This window comes from Chiloscyllium plagiosum, unplaced genomic scaffold (genome assembly GCF_037043375.1).
Source record: "Chiloscyllium plagiosum isolate Xiang-an unplaced genomic scaffold, Cpla_swu_hap1 HiC_scaffold_19, whole genome shotgun sequence".
In the NCBI taxonomy this organism is placed as follows: Eukaryota; Metazoa; Chordata; class Chondrichthyes; order Orectolobiformes; family Hemiscylliidae; genus Chiloscyllium; species Chiloscyllium plagiosum.
Window position 1 is genome coordinate 50,408,213 of NW_028270157.1, and position 20,536 is coordinate 50,428,748.

The window sequence follows — 20,536 nt, forward strand, 5'->3', positions numbered from 1 at the left end:
TAGCATGCCTCTGACTGGGAAATGACCAAGTCTATTCTTTCAATTTTTCTCAATACAGCTACATTCCTTCTAAAAAAACAATGCAGTAAAAAGAATAAAGTAAGAGTATCTGTACTATTCTAACATATGAAGTTTCCAAACTTACATCAAGATAATCTAGAGCCAAGAAAGTCTCTGGTTCAGCTCGTTCTTCTTTCAGATAACGAATACAATCCCTGGCTGTTTTCTCAGTAGCAACTACCACAGCATTAATGTATCTGCCAAAGACTTTGGTGACAGCCAGCTGATACTTCTTGTGTATGGGATGGCAGAGATCCACAAGTCGTCCGTACTATGAAACAAAGATCAGATCAACTCTTATTTCCCCATGAAGTAAACAAAATATGAAATGAAATCACAGGCATAAATAATTAATTTAAATCTGCAATATGCAAAGTTAGCTCATTTAAATAAATAATTTAGAGAGGTCTAATTCTTGAAATTATTTGATCACTCTCCAAAGTATATTTTGGATCAAACTTTACAAGCTTTGTTTGTGATCTCTGAATTTGTCTCACAGAAACCTTTGACTTGCTATCTGAATAGTAAATTATTAGCTATTTTTGGCTTCATTTCAGAGTGTGCCTAAGTTCTTCTATTGCTCTAAGGTTTCCGTCAACTATAAGTACAGCAGTCCTCCTAAATGATAACAGTTTCAAGAGTAAAACTACAAGGCATGCAATGGAAAGCATGGCATGAAAAACAAGACAATGCGTAGAAGAAAGGAAGCTAGAAGGAAGTGACCAGGCAAAACCAAAAAGCTTCCTGACAAACTACGATGTGATTACTGTTAAACAGGAATTTCAATTAATTTGAATACTCAAAATCTGCATGCTTGCATCTTTTTATCAGGATTTTACCTTTAGTGTTCTGAAAGATTTCTCTTTAATGCAATCCTTTTCTTCTCTCTTTATATATCAATTACAATCCATAACAAGCTGGGACAACTTAGTACAGATTTTTACAAATTTGCATTCATAGAGGTACGTATTAGGATTCTGGGCAAGGAGGCTGCATGTGGACTACAAAATAGTGATGACCATTGAACTCTGAGCCCAAATTTCTGACATACACAATTTGTAAAAGAAATCTTCGTTTTCTTCAGAAATAGTTTCAATAAAATGTCGGTTTGTGAATGAACAGGTGTCACTTCACAATGACAGAATGAGTGCTGTTTTATTTTAGTCAGATGCAAGTAATAAAAAATTCCTTGCAAATTTATTTGAAATTTTTGGAAAAACCAATGGACCTAAAATGCCAAGGTGGGATAAATCTTGGGTCAAGAAACTAAAAAGCAGGCAGAACTGGGTTGCATCGACATCTAGTGCCACCTACTCACCTATTTTTCTGGTTCAGTTATTTTAGGACAGCTATAGGCAGTCCTTCTTGTTGTCCCCATCTGCAAGGAGATAATTCCCAAGCTACATTAGAAATTCTATTCTTCCAACTTTAAGTATCTTATGTGGAGCTCATGCCCTTGAAACTTTAAGGTGGCCAAAATAAATGGAGTCCCCGTGCCTTGTAACATAATGTCTCAAGAGGTCAACAAATATCAAATGTACAGGGTGAAGTTAAAAGGAATTAGCAAAGCAAAGAGAGAGCAAGAAAAAATATTAAAAAGTAAGATCATGGAAAATACAAAACTATTATATGCAGGCAAGGGGATACTACGAAAAGTAGTTAATTAGAGATGTAAAACGCAACGTGTGTGTGAAGTTGGCGGATGTTGACATGGGGGGTTCTCAATGAATACTTTGTATATATTTCACAAAGTAAGGAATTAAATATTTAATGGGAAAGAAATATTGAGGGAGGAAATATCTAGATGTTTAGCATCCTTGAAATTGAATAATCATCAGACTCAAATGAAATTGTCACAGGAAAAAGCAAAGGACAAAATATAATTTTCCAATTCTCTTTGGCTACAAGTATCACATTGGAGAACTATTAATATTTCAAAAAGGAAGAGCTAGCCCAAGTAATTACAGATGGTCATCCTCAGATGAGGGAAAATTATTGGAAAAGATTTTGGACAGAATAAATTATCATTTAGAAGATCAAAGAATAAACACGGACAGATAGCATGTATTTGTCAAAATAAAAGATTACTTTATTTTAAGAGATTATGTCGGACTAACTTGATTGCATTTTTAAGAAAGTAACAAGGAAGGTCAATGAGGGTAGCAAATTTGATGTATTCTACACAGAATTTAGCAAATGTTTGAAGAAGTCCCACAAAAACATATTGGTTAGAATGTTAAAAGCCATTGGGATCCAAGGAAAAATACCATCTGGATCTAAAATTGGCTGAGACGCAGGAAGCAACATAGCCAAATCAGGTCTAGCATTGCTGAAGCACTCATGATCTACTACAACCATGAAAATGACTTGGTTCACACAATTTGTGAAGGGGGTCATTGATAGAGCATGCAGGCTGAAAAGAGTTCTACGAAGACACTCAACAGATCCATAGATGCACCGCAGCAACCCACTAAGGCTTCTTTGATAGAACATTTTCATAGAATCTCTAGAGTGTAGAAAAAGGCCATTCGGCCGATTGATTTGTACCAACCCTCCAAAGAGCATCCTGCCCAGACCCCCACCCTATCTCCATAACCCTGCATTTACCACGGCTAACCCAGCTCACCTCTACCTCCCTGGACATGGCAAAACAATTTAGCGTGGTCAATTCACGTAGCCTGCACATCTTTACACTGTCACAGAAACATGCAGCATCTGGAGGAAAACCACATAGACAAAGGGAGAACATGCAAACTGCACACAGACGGCCAGCCGAGATGGAATCGAACCCAAGACCCGGTGCCGAAAAGCAGCAGTGCTAACCAGTGCTGCCCTTTTTTAAAAAATCATCAACTCTACCAACTCCACCATAATACATTTAAAGTTAGAAGAGTAGAATTTCTAAGACAAGAATAATAAGTACATGAAAACATCACACAAATCTCCCCCAGGTTATGCAACATTCTGAAAAGATGATACATTGGCCCTCTTTCATGATCCCTGGGTCAAAATCCTAGAAAATTCCGAAATAACTGGCAATTCTGGTATCTAGTAGTTCCACAAGCAGCTCATCAATACCTTCTCAAGAACAATTAGTGATGGACAATAAATGCTGGCCTTGCCACGTTTTTTTTTAATTTACTGAAGTTAATTTATTATGGTGAAATTCTGACATCTACTTTTCAAGACAAAGCAATCCGAGCATGAAACCTGGATATCCGAATTACAGAGAAAAAAAAGCTTTGTCACATCCTGATCCAAAGATCAAAGAAATATGACTAATTTTGTTTACTCAAACAGGGGAAAATAAAACATCTAACTCAAAACATATGAGATCATCCAACTAATGCATACTCAAGCATAATTATGTATTGTTCATGTATGAATTTATACATACCACTGAATCCGGGTACATGCGCTTCAAACTCTCAAAGATCTCAGCTTTTTTCTGCTGCCTGTGCCCTTCACGGTGATCAATCCCTGCATTCTGCAACTCACCAGCCACCTCATTTAGCTTTTCACTGACTTCACCTATACGTAGCTTAGCATTCTCTATTTCATTAATCAATTCTTCTTCACGTTGTTTCTGCTCAGTAAGTGAAGCCCTGTTTTGAAAACAGTTAAAAGTGGATGACTGATCTTACAATGTGTGGCCACGGTGGCCTGTCTAAAGCATCCAATGACTTTGTCTTATTCTAATATCAGCAAACCTCGAGATACCTGTAACTCCTTGTAAATCAGCATACGTTGTATGTTGGTTAAACAGGTGTGGAAGTCACACAGAACTTTAAAAAGCTGCAAACAAAATCCCTACCTTCCTCTACCAACAACTGTAGGAACGTGAGTGATAAACAGATGCAATTAAAACTGCAATGCATTATTTAAAAGCAAGCACTAACTAAAAGGACCAATGGCCTATTTGTGATAAATACTATATCAAGTGCGGTTTATTTGCTCCATGCACACTTAGAAGGATCTGTCCTCCTGTACGCGAAAATCAAAGTTTCATTGAATCTAGTGCACAATACGTGTGGAGGTTCAAATGCCTGAACTGCTTCCTGCTTGTATTCTCAAGTGTAGTGTGCACAGTCTTTAAGAGCTCAGCAAAATGCTAATACATAACTTACAGCATAATTTGGTACTGGCTCAGTACTCATCTCATTGTGCATGCAATAATGATCATGATGTTACATTGAAAATAAAAGTCCCAACAGAGAAAAGAAAAGCATGACTGCTGTTTAACTACTTAAGTAGCAAATAACGCTATTCAGAGTGTGTAGAGGAGTAGAAATCATTACATTCTAAATAAAGCTCATATAATACTGCAGGGGTAAAACCAATGAGTGTAAATAATGAAACTTTTTCAAATTTTCCTTAGTTGCATTTTTAATTTGATGTGCACTGCAATACATTCAGTAAATCCCATGGGTTCAATCTGGTGTGCAGGTAAACACTTGAATAATTTATTTTTTCTCCCTTTTTTAGGTTATGTTATGAGATTCATTTGGAGTCAGTTTAGGCTATTGTCAATAACTATCTTATATAGTTTATTCCTTTGAAATCAAAGCATCTGATAATTCAGATTTTTCTTAGCACCAAACATTCCACCTTTCCTTTATGCTGATTAATTCAAATTATTGGAGATCAACATTTTTTTACTGAAAAAAATAACACTGAAGTATCAGAATTGTTATAATTTACATTACATAAATCAATCAACTAGAATTTCCATAAATCTTTGAGCTAACTTGATAAACAAAAATCATAAAATATCCAACTGCTCAAATATATAAGAGTTGTATCTCTTCTGGCTGAAGACTTACTTGCAGGCATCAATATATTCTTGCAGCTTTTCTGTTCTTTTGTTATAATCTTCTATTTCCAGTTCTGTGTGCTTAATTCGTATCTGAAAATATTTTTTAAAAAGTAATTAACATGAATATTAAATTAATTTTGATTTAAAAAATTGCTTGGCAAAATGAAATTAATTATATAAATGAACTCAAGAGTAAGAGTAAGGAGTAGGGCATTTGGTCCTCCGAGCCTGCTTCCTCATTCAATAAGATCATGGCTGATCTATTTGTCGCCTAGCTCCACTTCCCTGCCTAACCCATTTCCTGGGTCCTACACAGCTTCAGAGACCAGTTCTGAATTTTAAAAGTGATAAATTGTGGTCAATTGTACTTTTTACTCTCCAAATTAAAATTATTTTTCTCCCTCACTAATCTCAAACATAACTGACACAATGTAGTAGTGGCTTTCCAAGCATTAAAGTTTGAAATTGCAACCAATTATTTTCGATGTAAACAGTTTACGTAGAAACCAAATTTATCGTTTATCATTTTCAAATTTGGGACTCTTCAAATACTTGAGAGCCAACTACTTTTGAAGTGTAACTTGTATAATGTAGAAAATGAAACAATCAGGTTGCATACAGCAAGGTGTCACAGTCAACAATGAATTTAATGTTCCCTAATCTCTAAATAGTACTGTGAGTTATCATCCCTACCAAAGATCAGCTTGGTTTAATGTATCAACTGAAATACTGCGCCTCATACAGTCTAGTACTCCCTCAGTACCATTCTAAACTACTGTTTTGGAGAGTGGCTTGAACCCATAACTTGATGTAAGAGTACTACCAGCGAGGTTTGCAAATGCAGAGTGACCCCAACAGCATATGTTCAATTCCTGCACTGGCTGAGGTTACCATGTTTGCCTGTGGTGTGGTGACCCTCAGGTTAAACCAACCCCAGTTGTCTCTCTAATAAGAGAGCTTCCCTACACAGTCTAGTAGGACTATGGCGACTGCCTTTTACCATTGAGTCAAGGCTAACCCCTCAGTATAAAATCATGCAGCATTACAAGACAAGAGACGACATGACCTATCATATTTTTCTTTGTTTTACACAATTATCCTATTCTCTCTTAATAGATGCAAACAAGCTAAATTTCAAAGGTGAGGTGACAGCAACTGCCCTTGTCATCACAGCAGCATCTGATCAAGTGTGGCATCAAGGTGCTCTAGTAAACTGGAGTCAACAGAAATTCTTCATTGGTTAAAATCATACTGGCACAAAGACTGTTTTGGTCATTGAGAACCAATCCTGGGACATCGCTGCAGGACATCCTTAAGTAATCATCCCAGTAATGACCTTCCATTCAGAAACGGATGTTCGTTGATAATTTAACAAATATTCAGCACCAGTGCAACTCAGTTACTGAAGCAGCCAGTGTCATGTCCAAGTCTTGGAAAACATCCAGTCACAAAAGTGTCAGATTGTCTCCCAAAAAGAGAGAATCTAACCATTTCCCCTCAGCGCTCAATGGCACCATCAATACTAAATTCCCCATTATCAACAACCTGGGCGTTACCATTGACCAAAAACTGAACTGGCAGACTTACAAATCTTGCAACTTCAAGAGCAGTGTGAGGCTTTCTGTGGCGTGTGACTCATCTCCTGATTCTCCAAAGCCTGTTCACCATCTACAAGGCATAACACCAGATCGGATACTTGTTGAACAGAGTGGTGCTGGAAAAACACAGCCGGTCAGGCAGCATCCAAGGAGGAGAATCAACGTTTGTAGTGCAGCATCACATAGTCTGATAGCTGAATTTGAGATTCTTCTTCTTTTCTTGGTTCTTCGAATTAGATTCCTCAGTCTCCATGTAATTTATCCATGTTTTGCTTAACTCTAGTTGCTCCCCAATGATAAAAATCCTCACATCAAATCCATTTCCCAGTTTCCTCCTCTGCCTTCAGCATGAGTTCCAATTTCACAATCCTCAAGCCTCTTCAACTTCCCATAATCCCCCTTGTTATCTGCATCTCTTGACCTTACGCTGACTTCTCATGGACAAGGGAGTCAAAGGTTACAGGGGATAGATTGATAGAGGAAATCTTCTGGTTAAATTTGGTTGATTGCTCCCCCCCCCCTTCCACTGATCCTTAATTCGTCATATCTGAGGCGATCCTGATTCCTAAGCTGCCCCTGAACTCTGACCTGTTTGTTCCTGACATATTTGTCAGTCTCAAGTCGCAGCACTGATGTCACTACAGCAGAGATGGAAAATTTAAATTGCAAATAACTCCCAGACTCTGCGTAACAATATTTGAGAGATTCATACCTCATTCTGGAAGACTCTTAGGCATTTTGGGAAGTTTGGTGATTTTTTTTAATGAAACATGTTCAGAGATTAACTGAACAAGGACACAGCTATATAATTCAATGCCCATTTTAAAACTAAACTTGTGTCTTACTTCTATACATTGTTTTGAATTTGCGTCAAATAGTGCACTGGACTATCCCTGCGGTATAGACAGAGGAGTTGGCTGCATCTTCACTACTGATAGAATCCCTACAGGATGGAAGCAGGCTATTCAGCCCATCAAATTCACATCAACCCTCCGAAGAGTATCCCTCCCAAATCTACCCCCTACCCTAATCCTGTAACCCTGCACTGCCCATGGCTAATCCACCAAGTCGACATATTCCTGGATAGTATGGGCAATTTAGCATGGCCAAGCCACCTAACCTGCACACCTCTGGACTGTGGGAGGAAACCAGGGCACCCAGAGGAGACCCACGCAAACACGGGGATAATGTGCAAACTCCATACAGACAGTTGCCCAAGCTGGAATCAAACCTGGGACCCCGGTGCTGTGAGGGAGCAGTGCTAACCACTGAGCTGCCATGCTTCCCTTATCTATCTATGCGACTGAGGTACGAAGAACAAAGAAAATTACAGCACAGGAATTTGGCCTTTGGCCCTCCAATCCTGCAGCAATCCAGATCCTCTATCTAACCCTGTCATCTATTGTCTAAGAGTTTGTATCCTTTTGCGACCTGACCGTTCATATATCTTTCTAGGTACATCTTAAATGACGCTATCATGCCCACCTCTACTGGCAATGCGTTCCAGACACCCACCACCCTCTGCGTAAAGAACTTTCTACACATATCTCTCCGAAACTTTTCCCCTCTCACTTTGAATTTCTGACCCCTAGTATTTGAGTCCCCTGTCTATACCTTTAGTAACTTTGTAGACCTAAATCAGGTAACCCCTCAACTTCTGTTGCACGCAGGTTTTGGATACTAAAAAGGGACAGAATTTAGGTCAGCTGCAATTTTAAATTGGCACATGAAATTCTTTCAAGTTATTTTTTATTCTCTTTGTACGGCAGATAAAATAAAGTCTCATCAAGAAGAAAATGCCTGTTTTAGTTTTTCTACTATTATGGCTACTACTATTATGTAGAAGTTCAAAGTCACAAAAATTGCAACAGAAGGGAAATGAAAACCTAAGGCAATTTTTTCAAAATGAGAAAGTTAGGAGGCAGAAGTGAAACACAATTTAGAATAAATGAAAGAGAACATTTTGACAAATTTGTACTAAACCTATAAATCTTATTGAACTATAAATCCTATTGTCATTTGGTGATTAGTTTGCTGCATTGAATACTTTATGCATTTAAGTATTAAAATTAGCTGATATTTCTTTTATACACCAGTTTTATATGATTACTTCCATATCTTTATAATTTCTTTGATTCAGTTCCAGCTTGTCCCGATCAGTCTTTTGCTCACGTCGCAGTTTCTCCAACATTTGGGCCAATGAGGACACTTGTTTTCTCACCAATTGCTTCAGTTCTTTATATTGTTGAATCTATGTAATCAGATAAAAAGCAAACTTAGTAAGTAAGCAAATATATATTTACAGTAATAGATGATTTTATGTTAGGGAATAATCTGTTTTCTACCATTTAACGCTATCAATTCAAGAATTCTGGATGGCAATTATTTTGTTTTCAACGTTTACAAGGTTCTTTCTTATCAAGTACAACCATGCTTAAAGATAAGAAAATACAAATAAAACCCCAAAATGTTCACTGGACTGAAAATAACTGTTTTCTAATCTTACTCACTATTACAAAACATGTGCATTTATCAAGAAACATTCGCTTGAATTTCATAATGTGGAGGTGCCAGTGTTGGACTGTGGACAAAGTCAGAGTCACTCAACACCAGGTTACAGTTCAATAGGTTTATTTGAAATCGCAAAAGCTTCGGAGCACACCCCCTTCATTAGATGCAGTGACATCAATTGCAGGTATTGCACCCAACGAAGGGGGTGCACTCTGAAAGCTTGAGATTTCAAATAAACCTGTTGGGACATAATCTGGCGTCATGTGACTTCTGACTTTGAATTTCATGTGAGAGACATTCCAGGTGATTCAGTTTCATTGTGCATGCTTTCACAGAAGTTAGAAGCATCGATCTCAAGCTGCTGGCCGATGCAACAATTGCTTTATCTACAGAGAGAGCAATTGTCTACAAGCATTATCAAATGAAGTCATCCCAGAAATGCATAAGAGGTCTTCAACTGTAATTTGGAAACTGGAAATACTGCTTAAAGAAGCATGCATGATATCCTAGGTTTGGCTCTGCAGCACCACAGTGATCCACTGCAAAATGCTCTTCAGCTCATTGCTAGCAGAAAAGTGCAGTTAAATGATGTAAAAGGAGTGAATCCGAGTGCTGAGTCAGCCTCCGTTAGGTGCATTTGCAGCAATCTTTGGTGAACTGTTAATTGGGTTCCATCTCAGTAACAACAGCAGGGTTGATGCAAAATGCCACTACCTCCATTTGACAACACAAAACTTTCAAAACATAAAAGTACTGAGAAATGGAATTATAAAGTTTGTAGTTACACAAGTGTATCCTCAAAGATGTGTTACACATTACTAGAATGTTACATTTCTGTTTTATATTGTTAGCCACATAATTATTATTCTTTGCATCTCTTTGTGTCTTGCCTCTTCTTCGTAGCTGGCTTTTCAGTGGTATGACGATGAATGAACAGAAATTAACTGACATTGAACTATCAAAATGTGGCTTTGTATTAATGACATTTGTTCGTGCCAGATCTTTCATGAATGCTCGATTTGTTCATTGGTGGATTCTAAGCAAAACTTGCAATAAAGGCAGCCTAGGATGCAATGTGAGATGTTGGCGTTGCATTGCATTTCCTTGTTCTTCTGCCTTATCTTCCTCTTCTTCCTTGGATCTACCTGATGATCTCCATACTCTGAAAAGAGTAGTCTTCTAAAGAGAGTCATGTCAAGGAGGTGACTGCATAGTGGCATTGTCTCTGAGTTAGTAATACAGAAGAACCAGGTGATGTTCTGTGGACCAGAGTTCAAATTCAACGGCAAGATTACGGAATTGGAATGAAAAATATGATCTGGAATTACAAGTCTAACGATCAGGAGATCATCATTGATTGTCGTAAAAAGTCATCTGATTTACTAATCTCCTTAAAAGAAGGAAATCTGCCATTCTTATCTGGTCTGGCCTACCTGTGTATCCAAACCCACAGCAATGACTCTTAACTGTCTTCTGAAATGGCCTAGCAAGCTACTCAGTTGGTTCTCACACTAAAACTTCTCAGGAAAAAGGAAAGAAAAGACCATTTTGCATTGACGTCTGCACCAGAAAAAACATTGCTAAACTCAATCCTGTGAATTCTGCAAATCCTTCTTACAAACACCTGGAGTCCAGAGCCTAAACTGGAAAAGTTGTCTCACTGATTAGTCAAGCAACAGTCTGACACAATCATACTCACAACATTGTACCTTAAAATATTCCAGCTAACAGCATATCTATTCTTGGATATGTCCTGTTCTACTAGTTGGACAGTATCTAGTAGAAGTATTCAGTCAGAATAGAGTTTAATATTGACTCTGGACCTCATGTTATCTCAGGGCATCAGGTTAAATATGGGTAAGGAAACTCCTGCTGTTTTACACATACTGTCCTCCTCCAGCTGATTCATTACTCCTCCATGTTGAACACTACTGGGAAAAAGCACTGAGTGTGGCAAAGGTGCAAAATGTACACTGGTATGCAACTTCAATAACTATCAGCAAAAGTGGCTTGGCAGCACCACCAGTCACGGAGCTAGTCAAATCCTAAAGGATATAGCTGTTATACTGGATCTAAAGCAGGTGTTGAAGGAACCAACAAGAAGGAAAAACATATTTGATCTCTCACTTCACTTGTCTGTCTGCCATATTGCAGGAGACAATCCTGCCTCATTGTGGAGGCAATATTAAGGATACCCTGTATTGCGTTTTATAACACTACCACAGTGCTACATGAGGTAAGTTCAGAACAAGTCTAGCAACTCAGTTGAGGTGCTTTGGGATATCAACAGTAGCAGCAGAACTGAACTCAAACACAATCTTCAACTTCATGGTGCAACATATTCTCAACTCTATCATTACCATCAAACCAGGGGATCAAACATGGTTCAATGAAGACTGTTAAGAAGTCATGCCAAAAGCAGCACCAGATATACCTTAATAATAAGTTAACCAGTGGAGCCACAACACAAGATTACTTGCACGTTAAATAACAAAAGCAACAAGTATTACATTGAGCTGCAGGATTCCACAACCCGCAAATCAGATCTAAGCTCTGCAGTCCTACCATATTCAATCGTGAATAGTGGTGAACAATTAAACAACTCACTGGAGGAGAAAGTTCCACAAATGATGGGGGGAGACCAGAACATCAGTGCAAAAGACAAGACTGAAGAATTTGCAACAGTCTTCAGCTCGATGTGCTGTGTGTCAAGGACATTTGCCAAAATTAGAAACAGTGGGAATCTCCTACTTGCAGGCATGCCGCACAGAAAGAAGAGTGGTTATGGTTATTGGTAGTCAGTCATCTCTGCCTAGGTAATCTGTGAAGGAGTTCTTTGGGTAGTGTCCTAGGCCCAACCATTTATAGCTGCTCCATCAATGATATTCCTTCCATTGTTATGTCAGAATTGGGGATGTTTGCTGATGATTGCACAATGTTCAACACCATCCACTACTCCAGATACTGAAGCAGTCCATATCCAAATGCAGCAAGACTTGGATGATATCTAGTGACAAGTAACAGGCATGCCATGCAATGATCATCTCCAAACACTCTAACCTTCACTCTTGATATTCAGTTGCATGAGTGTCACTGAATTCCCCATCATCAATATCCTGAAAGTTACAATTGACCAGAAACTGAATTGAATTAACCATTTAATTATTGTGCCTACAAATGCAGATCAGAGGATAGCAATCTTGCAGTGAGTAGCTCACCTCCTGTTTTCCAAAAACCTGTCCACCGTTTATAAGCACAAGTCAGGAGTATGATGGAATACTGGGTGAGTGCAGCTCAAACAATGTTCAAGAATACCATACAGGATAATGGAATTCACTTTATTGGGACTGTGTCCTGAAACAGTCACTCCCTCTACCACTGATGCAGAGTAGCAGGAACGTGTACCATACCATCTCTAAGATGTACTGCAGAAATTCACAAAGATTCCTTTGAAAGGATCTTCCAAACCCAAACTATCTAGAAGGACAAGGCAACATATTAGATACATGGGAAAACCATCTGTAAGTTCCCCTCCAACCAATCACCATCCTGACTTGGAAGCATATCGCTGTTCCGTCACTGTCACTGGGTCAAAATTCTGGAATTCCCTCTCTGATACCACTGTGTGTCCCTTCACCAAATGGACTGCAGTGGTACAAAAAGGCAGCTCTTCACCACCTTCTGAGGATAACTAGGGATGGACCATAAATGCAGGCCAATGCAGCAAAACATACATCTTTGAATGAATACAAAAGTAGTACCTGAAGCATTAATTCAGTTTATCTCTCTACAGATGCTGCTGTCCTGCTGAGTTTTTCCATTGCTTTCTATTTTTATTTCTGCACACCACGTCTTGTTTCTCCAGTCAGTATAAACCTCACTGCTTTGCAATTTTAGTTAAGGATACTCTGCACCCATGGGGAGCTAACCAGAGCTATAAACCCAAATACCCACTTGTGTCATTGCAGTTTGCAGTTGAAAGCAATAATGTTAGCATGAATAGAAGACTGGTTAACAACAAAGAGAAAGTCAAAGGGTAAATTGGAATTTTCAAGCTGACAGGCTGTGACTAGTGGAGTGCTACAAACTACAGTAACAGTTTAGACAAAGAAACCAAAAATCATGTATCTAAGTTCACTAAAGGTATAGAACAAGGTGCGAATGTCAGGAGGTTTCAAAGATGCTCCAAAGTGGTAGAAACATTAACTAAGTAGGCAACAAGGCGACAGATAGAATATAATGTGAGGCAGTGTGAAGTTATTCACAAGAATAGAAAAACTGAACATTTTATATGAAGTATAAACATTGAAATTATGAGTCTGGAGAGTACTCCTCCAAGGAATGTAAAAAATATCTTGCAGGTACAGACAAGAGAGTACATTCCTGCGCCACACTGTATTAATTCAACACTATTATAGTTACGCATTCACTCTTCCTTCAGGTTGCTTACTATCTGGTTAATATTCTGTAAGAGCTTAAATTCAAGTCCTTTGCCTTAGTAAGGAGAATTCAGGCCTATCCATACAACCTATTTGGAAAACTCCTGCTCACTTCTCAACTGTTGTAACAAATAGCACCATATCAGCTGAGACAATCCACAACAATCTTTAATAAAACCAATTCACCCTATCTCCCAATATTAATGACTCCTTTAAAAAATTACAGGATCCGCTTCTGTACTTTTGTCCAAACCTAATCAAGCCTTTCTTTGAACGTACTCTATGTACAAAATTACACTTTCACAAATGTTCCCATATGCCTGCTGCTGTTGCCCTTTTAGGAATATGCTTGGCGAGTTACTGCTGTGTATCTTGTAGCTGGCTTACGGTCTTGCTACTGTGCAGAGGTGGTTGAGAGAATGAATACCAAGCTGGTGGATAGACCACTAATCAAGCCAATTGCTTTGTCCAGAATGTTATCAAAGTTGTTGCGGGTGCACTCACTGGGGCAATTGGACAATATTTCACCACACTCCTGTCATCCGCCTTGTTGACTCCATTTGTTCTGCAAAGTCAGCACCAAAGCTAAAAACCTCCAGCATCAGGGAGTTTCCATATTCCAACCTCTTATTTACCAGCTGAGCTGCTGGATGATGTGCCTGCTGAACATAACTTGTGAATTTACTGAGGGACCAAGCTAAGATTGTGACTGGGAGCCTGAAAAGTACTCATCTATATAAGTGCCATCTGAAATAACTCCAAGGCACCAGTATCCTGTCACTAAGTCACCCTGCATTTACAAATGAACAGTATTTACTTTAATACTGTCTCATTTGGAATCAGCTATCAGAATGCCATTGTCTCTGATACTCTCTATTTTATCTGTCAGTCAGGGCTGGAGCTACTAATCTGGACGAATCAAGGAACTCACATTCTATGAGGTCCAGGTGGCTTACCTTGTTACAATCACTACACAAACCTTTTGCAAAGGGTGTCTCTGGGAAATATCTATGTTCATTGCATGTAACCCCAAGAATACTACAGAAGCCACTCAATTTTTTCAACATGTTGGGCAGAAGGTGCACAAAAGCACTGCTTTAGGCACATCACCAACCTTCCTTTAACCCCAGAAAATTCATCAGAGCCTGCAGGTTAATGTCTAAGTACTATAATACTGTCAAAAGTATTTTTGTTTGATCATTTTGTTTGATTAAAGAAGTTGAAGTAATGACACAAAATTGAAGATGTCACAAGATGACAAAAATAAATAAGAACAGAAAAGTGAAACAAATAGCAATTGGTTTTATTACCTGGCTTTCCTCCAGTTCTATGCCATGACCTCTGCTGCTGATTTCTGCTTGTGCTTTTTCCTCAAATGCTTTCCATACTTTATTCACATCTTCCAGCTCGAACTCCAGTTCCTTCACTGCTTGCTGGTGGATGCTGTATTGTTTCTCACAGCTTTTCAGAGATTTCTTAGCTATTTCCAGCTTTTTCGTGTAATGTCGTGTGTTCTCCTTGGCTTTTATATAGCTGGGTCGTTTCTCATTCAGAATAAAGTCATGAACTCTGGTAATGTATTCACAATAAAATTCAATAAATTTACTAATTCATCAATTTCATCTACAAAATAAGATGAATTTTAATTGGTCATATGATTTTGCAATGTTAGTGCAGTGGAAGGACTCTATACCATACCCTAGATTAAGTCTTATACAGGGAAATATGAATAGCAAACTAAACATTAGTCAAACATACAAGATCGCAAAAATTATGAATTCTTAATGAACAGTCTTCATATAGTACTAGGATATGATGTGAGGGTAAATTTTCCTTGCCTAGTGGAAAGTGCTCATGGCTTACACACACAGATTCTGCTTCCCTCAGGGGCTAAAGTGTCAAATTGCTGTTTGAACAGGTAAAGAGCACCAAGCAAAATACAGTGGCATCTTTCTTTTACTATGCAGATCCAACTCAAGGACATCATTACAACTCAATACTATTTTAACAAGAGGTCTACAAAGGGAACACAACAGAAAGAAGCAGAATTCAGAAGAGGCCTGGAAAGGTAACTTATGTTTTCTTAAAGAAAATAACTATTTCTTTGTGATTTGGAGATGCCAGTGTGAAGGAGTGTTGCTCCGAAAGCTAGTGTGCTTCCAATTAAACCTGTTGGACTATAACCTGGTGTTGTGTGATTATTTCTTTGTGGAACTGCTGCTCTGGACCGCAAAGAAACTTTACGCACCTTGCACCTATAATCTCTTAGCCTGAATCATAAAACCGTCCTGAGCTCCACCTTCCTTTAGGAGCTTGGCCATTCCTTCAGTCTCTCCACTGAAAATTTCCGACTGCATGATATTATTAAACAGGCCATTTACTACTTCCTAGTTTATCAAACGGGTGAGTTTGTCGATGTACATCAGGCCATGCTGGAGAGATTTCATGCCTCAGATGGGTTATATGCCTAGCCCACATCTGTATGATGCCTGGCAGAATCTTAAAATTGGGATTATCATGCTAGAATTTATGGATTTTACTTATCAAAGGATAGAAAACAAAATAAATCCTCAAATAAGGAAACTTGATCTAGAAACCTGCAAACTAATTCAGTAAAAAGTTGAGAAACATATGTAGGAAGTGCAGTGATATGTTTTATGCTGTTAGTAGCCTATTTTCAGCATAACAAATGGTGGCTAACAATGAAAATAACCATAGGTTCTACACTGGCAGAACAAAGTCCACTGTACACTATAGTATGGTATTCAGAGCTTGACAGCCATTGACAAACAAAATGTTTGTACAAAACAATTACTTAATTGTAATATCCATTTGGTACTGGGAGTGTTCAATACATTATTTTCCAGCACACAGAACATAAATTTAATAAACCTGAAATGGGGTTCAGCATTTAGAGAATCAATTACGCTAACAGTTGATTCAAAAAGCACAGTGTAATATTCTGAATCAGAATATATCAATTAAAAAAAAACCTTAATTTTCTTTGACATGAATGTTACTTGCCACTTGTCACCTCGCAGAGAAAGTGAGGATTGTACATGCTGGAGAGTCGGAGTCGAGGAGTGTGGTACTGGAAAAGCACAGCAGGTCAGGCAGCATCCGAGAAGCAAGAGTGTCAACATTTCTGGCATAACCCCTTTGTCAGGTATGCGCGGCGGAAGAAAAGTTCAATATTGCAACATGTGTGGAATTTGTTGACCCGGGAGGTAGTGGGATGAAGGTAAGACCCTTACTGAGAACAGATAATTCATCCTCAGTGAGGGGGCAATTGAGGGGGATAGTGAACAGCCAGAAGAGCAGGGGCATGGTATAGAGCTGGAGTTGGGTGTTGGGGCAGTCATGTGATCATTGGTGACATTGTAAATGACATCATGGGAGGAAGTGATATGAACGATGGCAGTCACGGGGCAGACGTGGTGTGTTCAGTGGTAACAGCAAGGGTGGAAGTGGCACTCTTGATGGCGTTCACTGAAGCGGTGTCCTTGGAGGCAGCGGCTATGGAGGCAATGCTCGGGTAAGTGACGTCAGCCGTGGCGTTCACAGAGACGGGAAAAAGTAGCGTGTTTGGCGGCAACCGCGGAGACAGAAGTGATGTCCTTGGCAGTGTTCACGGAAGCTGTGCTATCAGCAGAATGTGTGGGGGCAGTATTGTTGGTAATGACGGCGGCAAAGTCATCAGCAGTGTTCCGGTGAGTGACGTCAACAGGGGCGGAAGTAACTGCAGTGGCGACAACACAGGTTCGGACATGATGTGCCGGGTGGCATTAGTGGGGGCTTCGGTAGTGTTTGTGTGGACGGTGATTTCAGAGGCATCAGCGGAGGCAGTGGTTCTGGTAACGCTGGCGGAGGTGGTATGGTCCACAGTGACCACTGTGTGCTCAGCAGCAGGCATGGAAGTAACATAGGCAGTGGATTCTGTGGGAGTAATGTCATTGTTTGCGGCATTGGTGATGGATGTAGCGGTACAAAATGATAATGATGTCCAACCAGTTCCGGAGAGGACCAGGGGAAGAGTCTGGACTGGTTGAGAATTCCCAGGTTTGGAGGTAACTTAGAGGAGATTATGAACAGCAGAGGTTCTTTTCAAAGCTGGGAAAGTGGGGCAGGGCTGACTGCAGAGAGAGTAGGTGGCGATGTATGGCTGCTGCATGGAGTTATGGATCCATAGGGAGATCCGTTTCTGGAGGCTTTGGATTTGCTGTAGGTATTGGTTGTCCCGATCAGGTTCAACTTCCAGTGGTCTGATTGTAGTCTGAAGTCCATGGGAGATACGTTGGTTACATCGGCAAGTGCTGAGGATGGAGACGGGGCTGTCGTAGTGAGTCTGCTTCAAGATGTGGTTGAAGAGCTTCAGGGCAGAGGAGATGACCTGGGGGTGCAGTGGGACAGAAAATTGTTGAGGGAGGAGGGGGAGCTTCTTCAACGTGGGCATCCTTGGAAGAGGCTTCGCAGTAAGGTTTTCAGCAACGAGGAGAAAGTGAACACTGAAGATGCTGGAGAGTCAGAATCGAAAAGTGCGGCACTGGAAAAGCACAGCAGGTCAAGTAGCATTTCAGGAGTAGAAGATTCATCAGGGATGTCATTTGTCACCCCAAGCCAGGACATCATCCAGGTCTTGCAACAGTGACTGCTTCAGTATCTGAGGGAATAGCAAGTGTTGCTAAAATTTGTAAATTCATCAGCGAACATCTCCACTGCTGACCCAATGGTGAGTAGAAGGTCCATTGATGAAGCAGCTAGAGAAGGATACTATCGTAAAGATCTCCTGCACAGATATCCTGGAACTAAGATTATTGACTTCCGACAACCACAGCCATCTTCCTTTGAAGTCATACCTGGCACAATCAGCTCAAAGCACTTTCCCGGATTCCCAAAAACTCTAGATTTGCCAGCACTCAATACCACACTTGGTCAAATGCAACCTTTATTTCAAAGAAAGTCACTTTCAACTCACCTCTAGATTTCAAATTTTTGCCCATGTTCAAACCAAGGTTGTACTGAGATCAGAAGCTGAGTGGCCATGGCGGAATCCAAACTGGTGTCAATGAGAGATTTATTGCTAAGCAAATGCTTCTTGATAGCACTATTGATGACACATTCTATCACTTTATTGTTAATTGAGAGCAGACTGATGGAGTGGTAATTGGGGAGGCATGTTGTCCTGGTTTTTTGTGTACAGGACATACCTGAGCAATTCTCCACAGGCAGGCAGATGCTAATGTTGTAGCTATACTGAACAGCTTGGCTAGGGATGCAGCACGTTCTGAAGCACGTTTACGAAACTATTGCTGGAATGTCATCTGAGGCCATAACCTTTCAGTCTCTGGTGCCTTCAGTCATTTATTGATATCACATAAAATGAACTGAACTAACTGAAGAATGGCAGTGGTGGGGAACCTCTGGAAGAGGCTGAAATGGATCATCCACTAGACACTTCTGGCTGAAGACTGTTGCAAATGCTTTGGTTCTACCTTTTGCATCGATGCACTGGGCTCCCCCTCCATTGAGTTATTTAATCATTCACCATCATTCATGACTAGATGCAACAAGCCTGCAGAGATTAGATCTGATCCATTGGATACAGAATCACTTAGCTTTGTCACTCACTTTAATGCTTATGCTATTTGGCATTCAAGTGGTATTGTTTTGTGTCTTCACCAGGTTGACACCTCATATTTAGCTGGCATGCACTCCTCGAATCATAATATTATCCAGTACAGAAGAGGCCCTTCAGCCCAGAGTCTGTACTGCCAAGAACAAAGTACTACCTACATTAGTCCCACTTTCCTGCATCAAGCCCATAGCCTTGACTATTACTTCACAATCCCACCACTTTTTAGGTGAAAAAGCTCCAAACCTCCTGCATTTCACTTCAAAATTATGCCTCCTATTAGTGACTTTTCAACTAAGGGGGTACAATTGCTTTTTATTCAGCCTGTCCATGCCCCTCATACACACCTCTAATGGTCTCCTCTCAGTCTTCTCTACTCCATAGGAAACAACTAGAGTTTATCCAGTCTCTCCCAGAGACTCTCCCAGTGATACAGGAATCTAAGACCCTCCTCTTGCATCAACTGTTGAGTCACACATTCAAGTGCTTTATTCTCCTATTTCTGTGTTTGCTAGCTGTGGCACCAGGAGCAATCTTGAGATTACAATATTTGAGGTCCTGTTTCTTCATCAATTGTCTAGCCTTCTGAACTCTTGATGCAAAACCTCATACCTATATCCAGGGTGTCCTCTAGCTGCACAGTGGCATTCCTGAGCCTGGGACTAGGGGTGTAACACACCATCCTGGAATTACGTCTGCAGCCACAGAAATGCCTGTCTATTCCCCATACTTATGAATCCTCTATCATTATCCGTCTGCTTTCCTCTTCCTCCCCTCCTATACAGTCAGGATGCCGAAGATATCAGAAGCCTGGCTCTGACTGCACTCCCTTGAGGTGACAGTGCACTCCTTAGCTTCCAGTATGGAAAACTGATATGTGAGCACAACCACAGGAATTCTTGTACTACCTACATGTTTCTCTTTTGTCACCCATTCCCTTCTTTTGTTCAGTCTCTTTAGTTGTGGTGTGACCACCTCTTTAAATGTATTATCCACGTATGTCTTAGCCTCACAAATGTGCCAGTGTCTCCAGTTGCAACTCAAGCACGAAAACCAGGAGCTCAGCTTTGTGCATTTGGGAGCACTTCCTGCAAACATAGTTATTCTGGATGCCAGTAGACCCCATTTCTCTTCATATGTGACAGGACACACATTCTTCTCAGCTGCCCTTGCCTGCTATGATTTAAAACTTCCTTAGTCTTCCTTATATGTCCTACTCTTATCAGCCAACTTTATCCCTAAATAATTTTGCACTTGGTAAAATAATTACTTCTTCAGCGGAGTTCCCTTATCAGCCAATCAGCTCGCTGCTATCTTCTGACATCATTCTGTAGTTTTTCTGCTGGTTCAGAATAAGTAAACTTTTAAAGAACTCACTTTCCTGCACCTCGCCCACTGGTTCCAATGTTGTCCCAGCTCCCAGGTAAGTGATCCACTGGCTTGATGGTAATGGTAAAGTGGGGGACATGTCAGACCAGAT

The 20,536-nt window shown here is 39.9% G+C and overlaps 1 protein-coding gene across 1 annotated transcript in view; it reads right to left on the bottom strand.

The window, feature by feature from the left end:
- The window catches only part of LOC122559576 (structural maintenance of chromosomes protein 1B-like), a 143,442-nt gene that overhangs the window by 95,965 nt on the left and 26,941 nt on the right, over nucleotides 1-20,536 (bottom strand). The window contains exons 6-10 of the mRNA XM_043709282.2: nucleotides 14,735-14,993; nucleotides 8,585-8,725; nucleotides 4,884-4,966; nucleotides 3,458-3,665; nucleotides 146-331 (exon numbers count right to left, since the gene is read on the bottom strand). Coding sequence (XP_043565217.2) covers nucleotides 146-331; nucleotides 3,458-3,665; nucleotides 4,884-4,966; nucleotides 8,585-8,725; nucleotides 14,735-14,993 — 877 coding nt within the window. The remainder of the gene's footprint in view (nucleotides 1-145; nucleotides 332-3,457; nucleotides 3,666-4,883; nucleotides 4,967-8,584; nucleotides 8,726-14,734; nucleotides 14,994-20,536) is intronic.